The following is a 13519-nucleotide window of genomic DNA, read 5'->3' on the forward strand; positions in this document are numbered from 1 at the left end:
CAAGCATAGTTCTTCAGACCCTGTCGAGAGGTTGACTACAGACCTGAAAGATGTTTTGTTTTGTTTAGAAATTCCATTTCTACTTTTCAATCTATGTTGGTAGATAGCTTCATGGCTAGCTATTGAGACTCGGTTAGCCCATGTTGCGAGGCTAACTTAGCTAGCCTGATGAGAGGCAAGGGTGGAGGGACAGTCTCTATTGTTACTAATGCTCTCAGCTGTAAGGACACATGATTTGGCGACTCTGGGTCTTTTGAGCATCATGCTCTACAGTTTATATGTCAGCCACCAGTGCTGGCAATAACCCTTTATTGGACACTAAAGCACTGCCCCACTTTCTTTACTGATTTCCCTGAACTACTGTCTATTGTCCTTGAGAACTATGTTACAATCATTGTGTTGGGTGATTTTAATATTCATGTTGACAAACGGACTTGACTCCAAGGCTATTGAATTTCTGAATCTTTTGAGCTCTATGGACTTATCCAACATGTTACTGGGCCCACCCATAACCACAGCCATACTCTGGACCTGGTTATTACCAAGTGGCTTTGTGTTGACATATCCTCTGTTGTTGATGTTGCTTTATCTGATCGCCACTGTGTATTTTTTACTACCTTGTTGCCCACAGCACAGAGCAATACTGAACGCATTGTTAAAAAACACTATCTATCTCAGAAGTTGCTACAGATTGTATTGAGTGTATGAACAGTACTCCAACACCTATTCTGCCTCCTCTCGTGATGATTTAGTTGAAAACTTTAATAGCAAATTAAGGGCAACCATTGCTCCAGTAAAGTTGAAAAAGGCCACATCCAAATGGAGAGGCCCTTGGATGAGTGAGGAAACAAATACATTAAAGATAAATTGCAGAAATGCATTTGCAGAAATTCAAAGTTGCAGGTCCATTATGATATTCTGAGAGAGCAATTTGGCATATATAACAAGGCAATTAGAAAGGCCAGACGGGCAAATGTTTCTAACTTCAGAATGATTTGAGAGTGCTCTTCCCGATAAATATTACCCCCGGTTATTTCAGAGACAAGATAACAAACATTAGGCTGGGTATCAGTCAAGCAAGACCTGATGAGAAGTTTGATGATATGTGCCCTAGTCTTCCACGCAAAGGCACTATGGAGTTATTTTCCCTGGTTGACACAGACATGCTCAGGAAAGTGAGGAAAGTGATATCACAACTTAAGTACCTGCCTTCTCAATCCTATCCCACCACCTTCTTCAATACTGTTTTTAGTTGCCTATTTGAAGAAGTGCAAGCTATTGTTAATCACTCCCTGTTCACAGTCACTTTCCTCACTGTACTAAAAACTGCTATAGTGAAACCCCTTCTGAAGAAAAGTTATCTAGATTATTCTGCTCTTGGAAATGTTTGGCCAATTTCCAACCTTCCATTCTTAAGCAAACTTCTGGAGAAATTGGTTTTCAAACAACTAAATGATTTTAAAAGTGCCAACTGTCTTTTTGAAAAATTCCAATCTGGTTTTCGGGCCCACCACAGCGCAGAGACAGCCTTAATTAATGTGGTAAATGATCTTAGAGCCAACACAGATGCCAAACAGCTCTCTGTCCTTGTCCTCTTGGATTTAAGTGCTGCATTCGACACTGTTGACCATGATGTCCTTCTGGACAGACAGGAGAGGTGGGGTGGCCTCTCCGGTTCAGTTCTAAATTGGTTTAGGACCTATTTAACCGGTCAAGAGTTTTTTGTCACCCTTGGTGAATATAACTCAGAGAAAATACATATCACGTGACGTTCCACATTGTTTTATTTTGGGTCCGGTAAAGCACATCAAATTTTACATTGCACATTGCACATTTTAACTCACGGGCTATAAATATAAAACACCAGGTAAAAAACCTAGGTGTTATTTTAGATTCTGAACTCAATTTCGAATCACACATTAGGAATGAGACCCAAATACACAGATGCCCTTCCTCACCTTCTTGGTGAGTACTCCCTCGATTCCGGGCCTCTGAGGGTTGCTGATGTTGGGCCTACGGAGGAGAGCATGTCTTTGCGATATGGGAGTTGGCTATATCCCCAGATGTCAAATATAGAAACAAATCATTGAAAGAGAACATAAGGTTACTCGCGTAACCCTGGTTCTCTGATATTATGAGTGATATATCGCACCGCATTCCCATGCTTGCAAGAGCGCAAGGAAGAAACACATGCTTGAGAATAATCAGAGGACTGGAGAGTGGCTCCTTTTAAGGAAGGTGAGGGGCTCACCTGATTCGCACTCTACCTCTACCTGTCAGATGCTTTTGCTAGGTACTTCAGAGAGTAGGTGTTCCTAGCAAAACCCCACATGTGAGATATCTCACTCATAATATCAGAGAACCTGGGTTATGCAAGTAACCTTACGTTTCATGTGCAGAAACTGAACTGAATGTTTCGACACCAAATTGCCATCTTATCTTCTCAGGTTTTTGACAGTGTTCAGAGGCTAGCTGTAGCATTTGTAGATCTTTATGCTGCTGGGAACCCACTTTTTAGGGTTTGGGAGGCCAAGATTCACTGCAATATGGAAAGTGACACTGGTGTCACAATGGACTTCAACCTTGGCAACATCCTACTAAAGATCATGGTGGAAGGCAATGCAGTCAAACAGCTTACAGACCTGTGCAGGAAGATAGAGATGTGTTTGGATGACTGGAATAGATTCATGGACAAACAGAGATCTCAGCACTATTACCTCAACTATTACACAGCAGAGCAGATAGTCTACCTTTGTAATGTTTTGACCGAAAATAATCTGAACAATAAATTGGAGGAAAACGTCTTGATGATGCTCTCTTTCATCAAACCTGACTGCTCTGTGTCAGAAGTGTGGGAGTCATGGATGACTTTTCAGAACCACGCCATGAATACAGCTGGGCAAGAGGAAGATACCAGTTGTCAGACTTTTATTAACCTTCAAAGTGACATGGAAAACTTAGATTCCTCTTTTGTAAGTGACAGAAAATGTACCATTGATGTTCTACAGAGCGTTGTAGACCAGTCTGTTGGTTTGCGAAAACTGGATCTGGTCTGGGATGCCTACATGAAAGACATGAGGAACATTATCCAGTACTCTTTAGACATCAGAAGCCTTGGCAGTCTGCTAGAGGTGTTGGCCAACAAACAAAGCCAGGAACAAGAGGAGGAAGATGAGCTTTTAGAAACAAGTGAGAATACAGTCAGTAGAAAGCTCCCGAAAGGCTTCTTCACTGGGCAACCTAATCTCATTATCTGCCCACAAGATAAAATCTTGACTGTAAGCGTCTGCTTATATATGACCAGTGATGATGAGCAGCTGCCTACTTACGATGAAGTTCTCCTGTGTACCCCTGCCACGTCATATGAGCAAGTGGAGCTTTTCTTCAGACGATGTCTCACACCGGGCTACATGGGGGAGAAGATCTATGCCTTGCTCTTCGCAGACCAGTTGAGCTATGAGGTGAGCTATGCAGTGGAGAAGTTCTTTCAGAAACTGAGTTCATGCTTTCGGAGCAGCTATAGGCTGGTGATCATCTGCAGCGCAGAAAGAGAGCACAACTACATTCCCTCTGCCTTCAGTCACTTCAAACGGGACATTGTCCCTCAGGAGTCTCCTGGACGGATACAGAAATACCTGTCCCGGCACTACACTGTCCCCTCACACCAGGCCAGTGCTGCATCTGTGTTCAAAGGTAGACACTTTGTTGGGATTGTGTCTTCCAAGAGGGCTGGAGTTGGTGAGTCTATTGAGTTTTGTCACTTTACATGATCCTATGGTGTCTGATATTGGTTTTCCATTGTAATCTTGGTAAAAAATAATATAATTTTTTAAGTGATTTTTTTAAATCCGAAAATTATTTGATATTTTCACGTGTTGAATTTCATGAACAATAATGCATTCATACTTACAATACTACTATGAGTTTTCAAACAGAAATTATTCAATGACCGTACATTTGACCTAAATCTTTGAAGAGCTGAATCAAATGTTTTATTTATCCGCAGGAAAATCTCTGTACATACAAAGGTTGTATGATAAACTGGAGGGAACCATGAGAATAGGAACCACATTCCACAAATGCATTCGCTTAATTGAGCCCAAGGTTGATGAGCATATCATTCTTCGGTCCTTGTTTGCCACACCAGAGAAGAAGGAACACAAAGTCTTTCATTTTGATGTCACATCCTCAGTAAGGATACTTAGTATTGTTAAGATATTGAAAATGTTTATATATTTTCTGTTTCAAGTGCTTTATATGCTTGCTATCTATGTTATTCAGGTACAGAAAGGACTGCATGAATTTCTGTTCAAACTGTTCTTCCTGCGTTACCTGGCCGATTCGGATGGGCTAATGTGGAAATGCAGCAGCAAGGACTTGTATGTCATCGAGACACTACAATCCACACATGAACTGCCCAGATCTGCCTCAAGAGCTGTAAGTGACAATCTATTTGTATTTTGTCATGTCATGTGAAACGGTTGGATGTATACAGTTAAATGTCCCTACCAAACCACGAGTGGCTAGCGTGTCAACATTCAATTATAACTCGATATTGAAGGGGATACATCACCCAAATTACAAAATCACGTAATCTTTTCTTTACCTTGAAAGTCATCCCTATGGGGTGGAGTCTACAACCAAATATTTGGCTTTGTTTACTTAGATACGGTCACCTACGGCTAGCATTAACATGGTTTTCACACAGCAATTGTAGTATATCGTAAAACTAGTTATTATATACTTTTTGTGTTAGATGTCCCATTTGTGTTGTGTAGATAGGGTTTGTCAAAATACTTAATATGGCATGTATTTGTCTGTCTAGGATCCGATGGGACACGTTCCTCTCTTTGAGGTCTTTCCAAAGGTCTTCTGCCGTCCCCCAAAAGAGGTTATGTGGTTGGAAATGAGAAATGGAGATGATCCAGAGCTGAAAAGTGAAGACCCACTCATGGATGACCAGTGTTTTAGGAGCGAGGCCTTTCAAAGACCATACCAGTATTTAACACGGTTCCATAGGGGTGAGAATCTTGACAGCTTCACCTACCAAAGAGTTGAAGGAACTCATGCAGAGTGCCTTCAAATGCTCTTCATCTACTGTGGCATAAGTGATCCGTCCTGGGCAGAGCTGAGGAACTTTGCCTGGTTCCTCAATCTTCAGTTGCTAGACTGTGAGACATCGGCCTTCTGCAACTTTCAGTTCATTGGAGACACTCTTAGGGGATTCAGAAACTTTGTGGTTGACTTCATGATCTTGATGGCCAAGGACTTTGCCACTCCATCTCTCTGCATCACTGACCAGAGCCATGGGAGGCAGCAGATGGACCTCAATGGACTCAACGAAAGGGATCTAGCCCCGTTCCTCATTCGAAAGAGATGGGAATCAGAACCGCATCCATATATCTTCTTCAATGATGACCATGCATCCATGACCTTCATTGGATTTCACCTACGGGAGAACAAGAAGAATGGGGTTGATGCCATTAATCCATCAACAAATGTGGTGATCAAGAGAAACATTATGACCAAAGATCTGTACAATGGCCTCAGACGTCAAAGAGTTCCATTTAACATTGACTTTGACCAACTTTCTCGGGCAGATAAGATTGTGCGTCTATGTAACGTGCTGGGGATCAAGTGGCCAACAGACCCTGATGAAACATATGAACTCACCACCGACAACATACTGAAGATGATGGCAATTCATATGAGGTTCAGATGTGGCATTCCAGTCATCATAATGGGGGAGACTGGTTGTGGGAAGACACGACTCATCAAGTTCCTGTGTGAGTTGAGAAGGAGTGGAGCGCCCACCGAGAACATGAAACTGGTCAAAGTTCACGGAGGAACTACATCTGACATGATCTACACCAGAGTGCACGAGGCAGAGGCTGTTGCGGTTGCCAATAAGGAGAAACATGGTTTTGATTCTGTTCTTTTCCTTGATGAAGCTAATACCACGGAAGCTATAAGCAGCATTAAGGAGATCCTGTGTGACAACACTGTGCAAGGACAACAACTTGGCTACCAAACTGGACTGCAGATCATTGCTGCATGCAACCCTTACAGGAAACACACAGATGAGATGATCAAGAGGCTGGAGAAAGCTGGTTTGGGTTACAGGGTACGAGCTGAAGAAACTGAAGAAAGACTTGGATCAATCCCTCTTCGGCAGCTGGTGTATAGGGTCCAAGTGCTGCCCCCGAGCATGATTCCTCTGGTGTGGGACTTTGGACAACTCAATGACCACACAGAGAAAATGTACATCCTGCAGATTGTGCAGAGAGTTGTGGGAAAAAATTCAATCAAACGAGTATCCATCAAGTTGATCACTGATGTACTGTCGTCATCGCAGAGATTTATGCGACAGAGGAAAGACGAATGCAGCTTTGTCAGTCTCAGGGATGTGGAGCGCTGCATGCAAGTTTTTGTGTGGTTCTATAAGAACCACTCAATGTTTTCTGAAGAGTTAAGGGCACTCTTCCAGAAACAACCCCGGGGGGAGAGGAACAGGCGTGACCAGGTACCCCCACCTGCTAGTGATCCAGTTGATTGGTCGCTGTTGATGGCTGTTGGTGTGTGTTATCAAGCCTGTTTAGAGACAAAAGGTGAGTACCAGAAAGAAATCTGCAAATTCTTTCCCCGTGTCCTCCCCCAAAAAATGAAGCAGGAAATCTCACTCATGCAGGATCTTCTCCTAAGTGGGGTCCCAATGGGAGAGACAATAGCGAGAAACAAGGCTTTGAAAGAGAATGTCTTCATGATGGTGATCTGCATTGAGCTACGAATCCCCCTGTTTTTGGTTGGCAAGCCTGGGAGCTCCAAATCTCTGGCCAAAACTCTGGTTGCAGATGCCATGCAGGGCCAAGCTGCACATTCCGAGCTGTACAAAAGACTGAAACAAATTCATCTGGTATCCTTCCAGTGCAGCCCTCACTCCACACCAGAGGGAATCATCAACACATTCAAGCAATGTGCCCGTTTCCAAGAGAGCAAGAATTTGGAGGAGTACATCTCTGTTGTTGTGCTAGATGAGATCGGATTAGCAGAAGACTCCCCCAAAATGCCTCTGAAAACACTGCACCCCTTACTGGAGGAAGGCTGCATTGATGACGAGCCATTGCCCCATAAGAGGGTTGGATTCATTGGTATCTCCAATTGGGCCTTGGACCCTGCAAAGATGAACAGAGGCCTCTTTGTGTCCCGTGGTGACCCAGACCAGAATGAGCTATTCGAAAGTGCGAAAGGTATATGCTCATCTGACAAGATGATTCTGGAGAAGGTTAAGCACCTCTTCAAACCCTTTGCCAAAGCATATATGAAGAGTTGCAAGAAAGGCAACGGGTTTTTCGGCTTACGTGATTACTACAGTCTGGTCAAGATGATGTTTGCCATCACCAAGATCTCTAAGCAGAGCCCTGGTGTGAACCAAATCATTGAAGCAGTCCTGAGGAACTTCAGTGGAAGGGATGATGTGGATGCGGTGTACATATTCACCAAACAGCTGTGGGGCAAATTGAATAAACCTGATTTGGATGGGATCAGCACTATTGATCTAGTGAAACAAAACATAATTCCAATTTGCCAAGACGAGGAGTGCCGATACCTTCTTGTCCTCACCAAAAACTATGCCGCCCTCCAGATTCTCCAGCAGACATTCTTCTCAGACCAGAGCCATCCAGAGATCATCTTTGGTTCCAGCTTCCCAAAGGATCAAGAGTACACTCAGATCTGCAGAAATATCAACAGAGTGAAGATCTGCATGGAAACTGGCCAGACTGTTGTGCTTCTGAACCTTCAGAATCTGTACGAAAGTCTCTATGACGCTCTCAACCAATACTATGTTTCACTTGGGGGTCAGAAGTATGTCGATCTTGGATTGGGAACCCATCGTGTGAAGTGCAGAGTTCACAAAAAATTCAGGCTTATTGTCATTGAAGAGAAGGAGGTGGTCTACACACAGTTCCCGATTCCCTTGATAAACAGACTGGAGAAGCACTACCTGGACATCAACACTGTCCTCAAGAATGAAGGGAAGGAGATTGTCAAACAACTTCAGGAATGGGTCAAAGTGTTTGTCTCTTTGAAAAGCCAGCAATCCAAGACAAACAGATATCTTCCAACGGATGTCTTCATTGGCTACCACTCAGACACATGCTCCTCTGTAGTCCTACAAGTTACAGAGAAGATGAAAGATGAATCTGACATTTCTGACCCTCAAAGAAGAGTCCTGGATGAAGCCAAGTTCATCATGCTGAACTGTGCCACTCCAGATTCTGTCATTCGTCTGGATGGGACCAAATTGTCTGATGTTGAGATAGAGAAACTGACACAAATATATTTTGAGGAGCAGAAGCACAAATCCCTGGCTGACTTCATTGCATCTCACACACGGCTGGAGGAATGGTGCCATGCCCACTTTACAGAGGTAATTCTCTTGACTATTTTATATTTTGAAGAATTTGGATTGCATTGGAATGCATCTTGTATTCTTCTCACATATCTTTTGGCTCTTTGTGAAGGTCACAACGTTTTCCCGGCAATTGACAGCAGGAGATATAAAACAGCTCCAGAATATCACAGAGCTTTGCGACATCAAGCTGCTCTCACTGCAACAGTTTGACACAGAGCACTCCTTCCTCAAAGAAATCAGGTCTGCTTCAAAAGTTCAGCTTGTTTTTTTACATTTGTATTAGTGTTACTGTGTAGATCATTCTTGAGAAAGATATTAGAAAATAACTTTGTTCCCTCTCTAGACAATTTCTTGACTCTACCTCTGCCGACAAAGTCCTCATCATCCAAACTGACTATGATGAGGCTTCCCAGAGCATGAACATTCTTGCATCTGCCAAGTGAGTCTTTTCTTTTTGGACTTGTCATCACAACTATTGGATACTAACTAGTGGGATAGATTTGCAAGATCCTGTTATATATATAGTGTAGTTTTTTGTGTCCTTTTTTTAATTTAAACTTTTTTGTTTTTTATCTCTATAGGTATTCATCCATAAATGAAATCAACAAACCAAAAGCTAATGGTGGCAATGGAAGGGTGTTTGTGTACTTCGTTACCAAACTGCCTCGAATTGAAGGTGGAACCTCCTATGTTGGATTCCATGGAGGTGAGATTTAAATGTTGTATTACATGCTGATATGATAATATGACCTAGCACTCCACAGAGAAAATGATATCCATTCTGAAATGTTTTCAATGTTGAAGAGCAAGTTCCATCCACTTTGTTTTTGCAAAGGACCCTGGAAATCAGTTCACATTGATGACCTTAGAAGATCCAAAGAGTTTGTATCAGATGTCCAGTTCCTGAGAAACCTACCCATCAGCCAACTGTTTGAGGACATGAAAGAGCCCTGTTATGGTAAATTAACTTGAATTGCTATTACACTCATTAGCACTAATGCCATAGTTAATAACAATTATTTTCAATTAGAAATAACTGAAAATAATTGTTTGAAAGTAACAGTTTTCATGACTTTCTTTTTTGATGAAGCAATGCAAACCGATAGAGACACAGACTTCCAACCACCTGCACCAGAGCACTCTGTAAGTATAATGGTGGTGTTTGATGAAGCAATGCAAACCGATACAGACACAGACTTCCAACCACCTGCACCAGAGCACTCTGTAAGTATAATGGTGGTGTTTGATGAAGCAATGCAACCCGATACAGACACAGACTTCCAACCACCTGCACCAGAGCACTCTGTAAGTATAATGGTGGTGTTTGATGAAGCAATGCAACCCGATAGAGACACAGACTTCCAACCACCTGCACCAGAGCACTCTGTAAGTATAATGGTGGTGTTTGATGAAGCAATGCAACCCGATAGAGACACAGACTTCCAACCACCTGCACCAGAGCACTCTGTAAGTATAATGGTGGTGTTTGATGAAGCAATGCAAACCGATACAGACACAGACTTCCAACCACCTGCACCAGAGCACTCTGTAAGTATAATGGTGGTGTTTGATGAAGCAATGCAAACCGATACAGACACAGACTTCCAACCACCTGCACCAGAGCACTCTGTAAGTATAATGGTAGTGTTTGATGAAGCAATGCAAACCGATACAGACACAGACTTCAACCACCTGCACCAGAGCACTCTGTAAGTATAATGGTGGTGTTTGATGAATGCAAACCGATACAGACACAGACTTCACCTGCACCAGAGCACTCTGTAAGTATAATGGTGGTGTTTGATGAAGCAATGCAAACCGATACAGACACAGACTTCCAACCACCTGCACCAGAGCACTCTGTAAGTATAATGGTGGTGTTTGATGAAGCAATGCAAACCGATACAGACACAGACTTCCAACCACCTGCACCAGAGCACTCTGTAAGTATAATGGTGGTGTTTGATGAAGCAATGCAAACCGATACAGACACAGACTTCCAACCACCTGCACCAGAGCACTCTGTAAGTATAATGGTGGTGTTTGATGAAGCAATGCAACCCGATACAGACACAGACTTCCAACCACCTGCACCAGAGCACTCTGTAAGTATAATGGTGGTGTTTGATGAAGCAATCAAAAACATGGATGTACTAAATGTTGCATACGTTTGCATAACGTTTATAGGTATGGGTGAGTGTTATTCATCTGAGCATGTTGTTGTTGTTATAGGCTGTGTTTGAAGTCACAGATCTAGTGCGAAGCTGTGTGCAGAGTGCAGTAAGCATGCTCAGAGATCAGGAGGACAGTGGAGCTCTCAGCACCAGGAGGGTGGAGATCCTGCTAACACTTATGGAAGATAATGAGGACCTGAAAGGTTAGGAACTAACCCACAGTATTCCAGTGTTTTACTGTAGCTCCAAGAACCAAGCACTGTTTCAATGGTTAAAGTCCAGATCTAGAACTTTTATTACAAAATGTTATTACTTTTATTACAATATTCATTTTATTACATGAGGGGTTCTAGATCTATGTGTTGAATTTTGTTTAGACATTTTTGGCCCGAGACAGACTTAGCTCAGATCGTAACGGCAAGCCAATAATATAGCCAAAGTTAATAGACTTTTACATGTATTGATATACTTGATCTCGGTATTGTGCCCTAAAGCTGTGTTCCTGAAAACCCTGAGGAGCCGCCTTCACTCTCTTCTGGAGAACCACGAGAGAAACATCCCCTCCCCCAAGAACTGGGTGTTAACAGAGGCATCCAACATCAATGCTCTTCAAGAGGGGGGAACTTTCACGTATGTTAATCAATGATACTGCACTGTTAACTCAGCTCACATAAAGTCCATCATTTCATTCATGTTCAAATGATAATTTGTTCTCATCGTTTAGGAGTATAGTCTGTCCATATGCTGTATGTGTTCCCCAGACAAACTCTGTGGAAGAAAATCCAAGCAGTGGTCACACCCGTTTTGGCTCAGTTGGTCTCAGTTATCGACAGGGACTGTAATCTGGACCTCCTCCTAGACGTCAACTGTGGGGAAGAAGTCAAGAAACTGTGGCTGGAGATATTCGGCAACAACGAGATGCTTGATATTCCTCTTGTCAAAGTGGATTCCAAGTAGGTGGTTTTGTTCATGTGCGATGTAGCAAGGGTATTTATGTGTTACCACGAGGTCCAACACACTGTATTTGTGTAATTCCTACAGTTCCGAGTCTAAGACCATTCTGGTACAGAGCCATATCACAGCTGAGAGGACCATGCGCTCCAGTATGCCCTTCAGCTGGAGGATCAGAGATACCCTGGATGAACTAATGATGCAAACTCAGCAGTACGAAAGTAAATAATCCAATGCCTTCTTTTTTTTCTGAAAGATACATTTAAATTGTTCTTAAATGCAGTTATCAAAACTTACCAAGGGAGACTCAAATGATAAGTGTGTCTTAAAGTTCTTAATTTGCTGTAGTATGTGTGTTAATGTGAACTGGGTGGATCAAACCCTGAATGCTGATTGGTTGAAAACCGTGGTATATAAGCACTCCCAAGTGGCGCAGTGGTCTAAGACACTTTATCTCAGTGCAAGAGGTGTCACTACAGTCCCTGGTACGAATCCAGGCTGTATCACATCCGGGCGTGATTGGGTGTCCCAATTGGGTGTCCCCGTTTGTGATATTTGCCCAAAAATACCACTGCTAAGGGCTGTTGCGTTGTGCATAAAAACATCCCTTAGCCGTGGTCAATTGGCCATATACCACACACCCCCTCGGGCCTTATTGCTTAAACAATGATCTGAAACATTAGAAAGGTTTTCACTATGTTTGTGTGTTTCTTAACTCTGATCACTCACTTACAGTATTTTTAGTTGCAGAACTTGCATAAACTTCACAACATTTTTCTCTGAAGGACACAGTCCTAGGCAGTTCGAGGAATTCTTTCCGAAAATCCCCCTTGGTCAGTATATGGCTACGATGGATGAAAAAATGCAGAGGGAATTTTTTCAAAGGTACCTGCAGGATTTCATTGCCATGACGATGAAAGTGTCTTCAGCGGGGGAGTTAAAGGTAAGTTATTGCACAGTTCTTCAACATGTTCATACAAATAGTAAATCGAACAAAGCGGTAATGCTGCAATTAGACGAGGGATGCAAAAAAATTAATGCAATATTGTCGGCATAGTAGGACAAGAAAGCAAATAAGAGGGTGACAGCAAAAGCAAGCCAGCACGACGCTATGCATTACTATTGCGATTGCAGTAAACAAACAGTGCAAATCAACATCCGGTAGAAGGCAATGCTACGGCAGATGGCAAAAGATTCCTGTCAACGGCATTTATCTCATAGAAAACAATGACATCCGGTTTGCTGTCTACCTCCTACCATCTAAACACAATATTAGCCTCCATTTAGGAATGGGTAATTCATATTTATAGTCAGATTTGATATAATATGCCTACACATCAATTAGGTAATCTTAATGAATATGTAACACTCTTCCCAGCTTCTGTGTGACGCCCTGAACAGCTGTGTGAATGAGCTCCGGAGGCGACGAAAAGCTCCAAGTGAAGAGATTCCATCCATACCCCTGATCCACTCGGCCTACCACATGTACCGCACCCGCCTTCAGAACCTGTCCAGGATGATGTCCCTGCAGCCACAGGTGGCCCTTCACTTGCAGCGAAACCCACAAGTGACGGATAGCCCAGTGATGGTAGGTTCAGAGATTTTCCACACACTGCTACATTTAGTTATGTGAAATCCGTGTTTAGGGGCAAAATGTTTGTGTTTATGAGTGCATGATAGTAGTTGAACTTTTACCAGTGTATTGAAAGGAGGCTTCCTACATGCTATTAGAAATGTCATATTATGAAATGGTTCGTTCCGGCCAAGCAATCTGATTGGTCAAAAGTGTGTTCCAGCCGTGGCTTGTGGCTTGTTCCTAGTGATCGACCGCATCACGTTTTGATCAGTCCGCCTGTGGCTTGTTCCTAGTGATCGACCGCATCACGTTGTGATCAGTCCGCCTGTGGCTTGTTCCTAGTGATCGACCGCATCACGTTGTGATCAGTCCGCCTGTGGCTTGTTCCTAGTGATCGACCGCATC

The 13519-nt window shown here is 42.9% G+C and overlaps 1 protein-coding gene and 1 long non-coding RNA gene across 16 annotated transcripts in view; one reads left to right on the plus strand and one right to left on the minus strand.

Moving 5' to 3' along the window:
• Positions 1-13519, plus strand: part of LOC118400605 (E3 ubiquitin-protein ligase rnf213-alpha-like) — a 50301-nt gene that overhangs the window by 25709 nt on the left and 11073 nt on the right. For 8 of the 15 annotated variants that reach the window (XM_052474000.1, XM_052474003.1, XM_052474001.1 and 5 more), the window contains exons 26-40: positions 2448-3738; positions 4007-4191; positions 4282-4437; positions 4826-8428; positions 8523-8653; positions 8757-8852; positions 8995-9119; positions 9249-9371; positions 9504-9799; positions 10646-10790; positions 11082-11217; positions 11349-11540; positions 11629-11759; positions 12324-12481; positions 12917-13126. In XM_052474000.1, the coding sequence (XP_052329960.1) occupies positions 2448-3738; positions 4007-4191; positions 4282-4437; positions 4826-8428; positions 8523-8653; positions 8757-8852; positions 8995-9119; positions 9249-9371; positions 9504-9799; positions 10646-10790; positions 11082-11217; positions 11349-11540; positions 11629-11759; positions 12324-12481; positions 12917-13126 (6978 nt within the window). Of the gene's footprint in view, positions 1-2447; positions 3739-4006; positions 4192-4281; positions 4438-4825; positions 8429-8522; positions 8654-8756; positions 8853-8994; positions 9120-9248; positions 9372-9503; positions 9800-9908; positions 10043-10645; positions 10791-11081; positions 11218-11348; positions 11541-11628; positions 11760-12323; positions 12482-12916; positions 13127-13519 lie in introns of all 15 variants that reach the window. The other 7 variants (XM_052474007.1, XM_052474009.1, XM_052474011.1 and 4 more) reach the window with 7 other exon arrangements.
• Positions 9555-10651, minus strand: LOC127910391 (uncharacterized). The gene is made up of 4 exons (XR_008074645.1): positions 10502-10651; positions 10178-10339; positions 9864-10025; positions 9555-9701 (listed from the first exon to the last, which is right to left on the minus strand). It is a non-coding gene; the product is annotated as an uncharacterized LOC127910391 (long non-coding RNA).

Source organism: Oncorhynchus keta, chromosome 21 (assembly GCF_023373465.1).
Source record: "Oncorhynchus keta strain PuntledgeMale-10-30-2019 chromosome 21, Oket_V2, whole genome shotgun sequence".
NCBI lineage: Eukaryota > Metazoa > Chordata > Actinopteri > Salmoniformes > Salmonidae > Oncorhynchus > Oncorhynchus keta.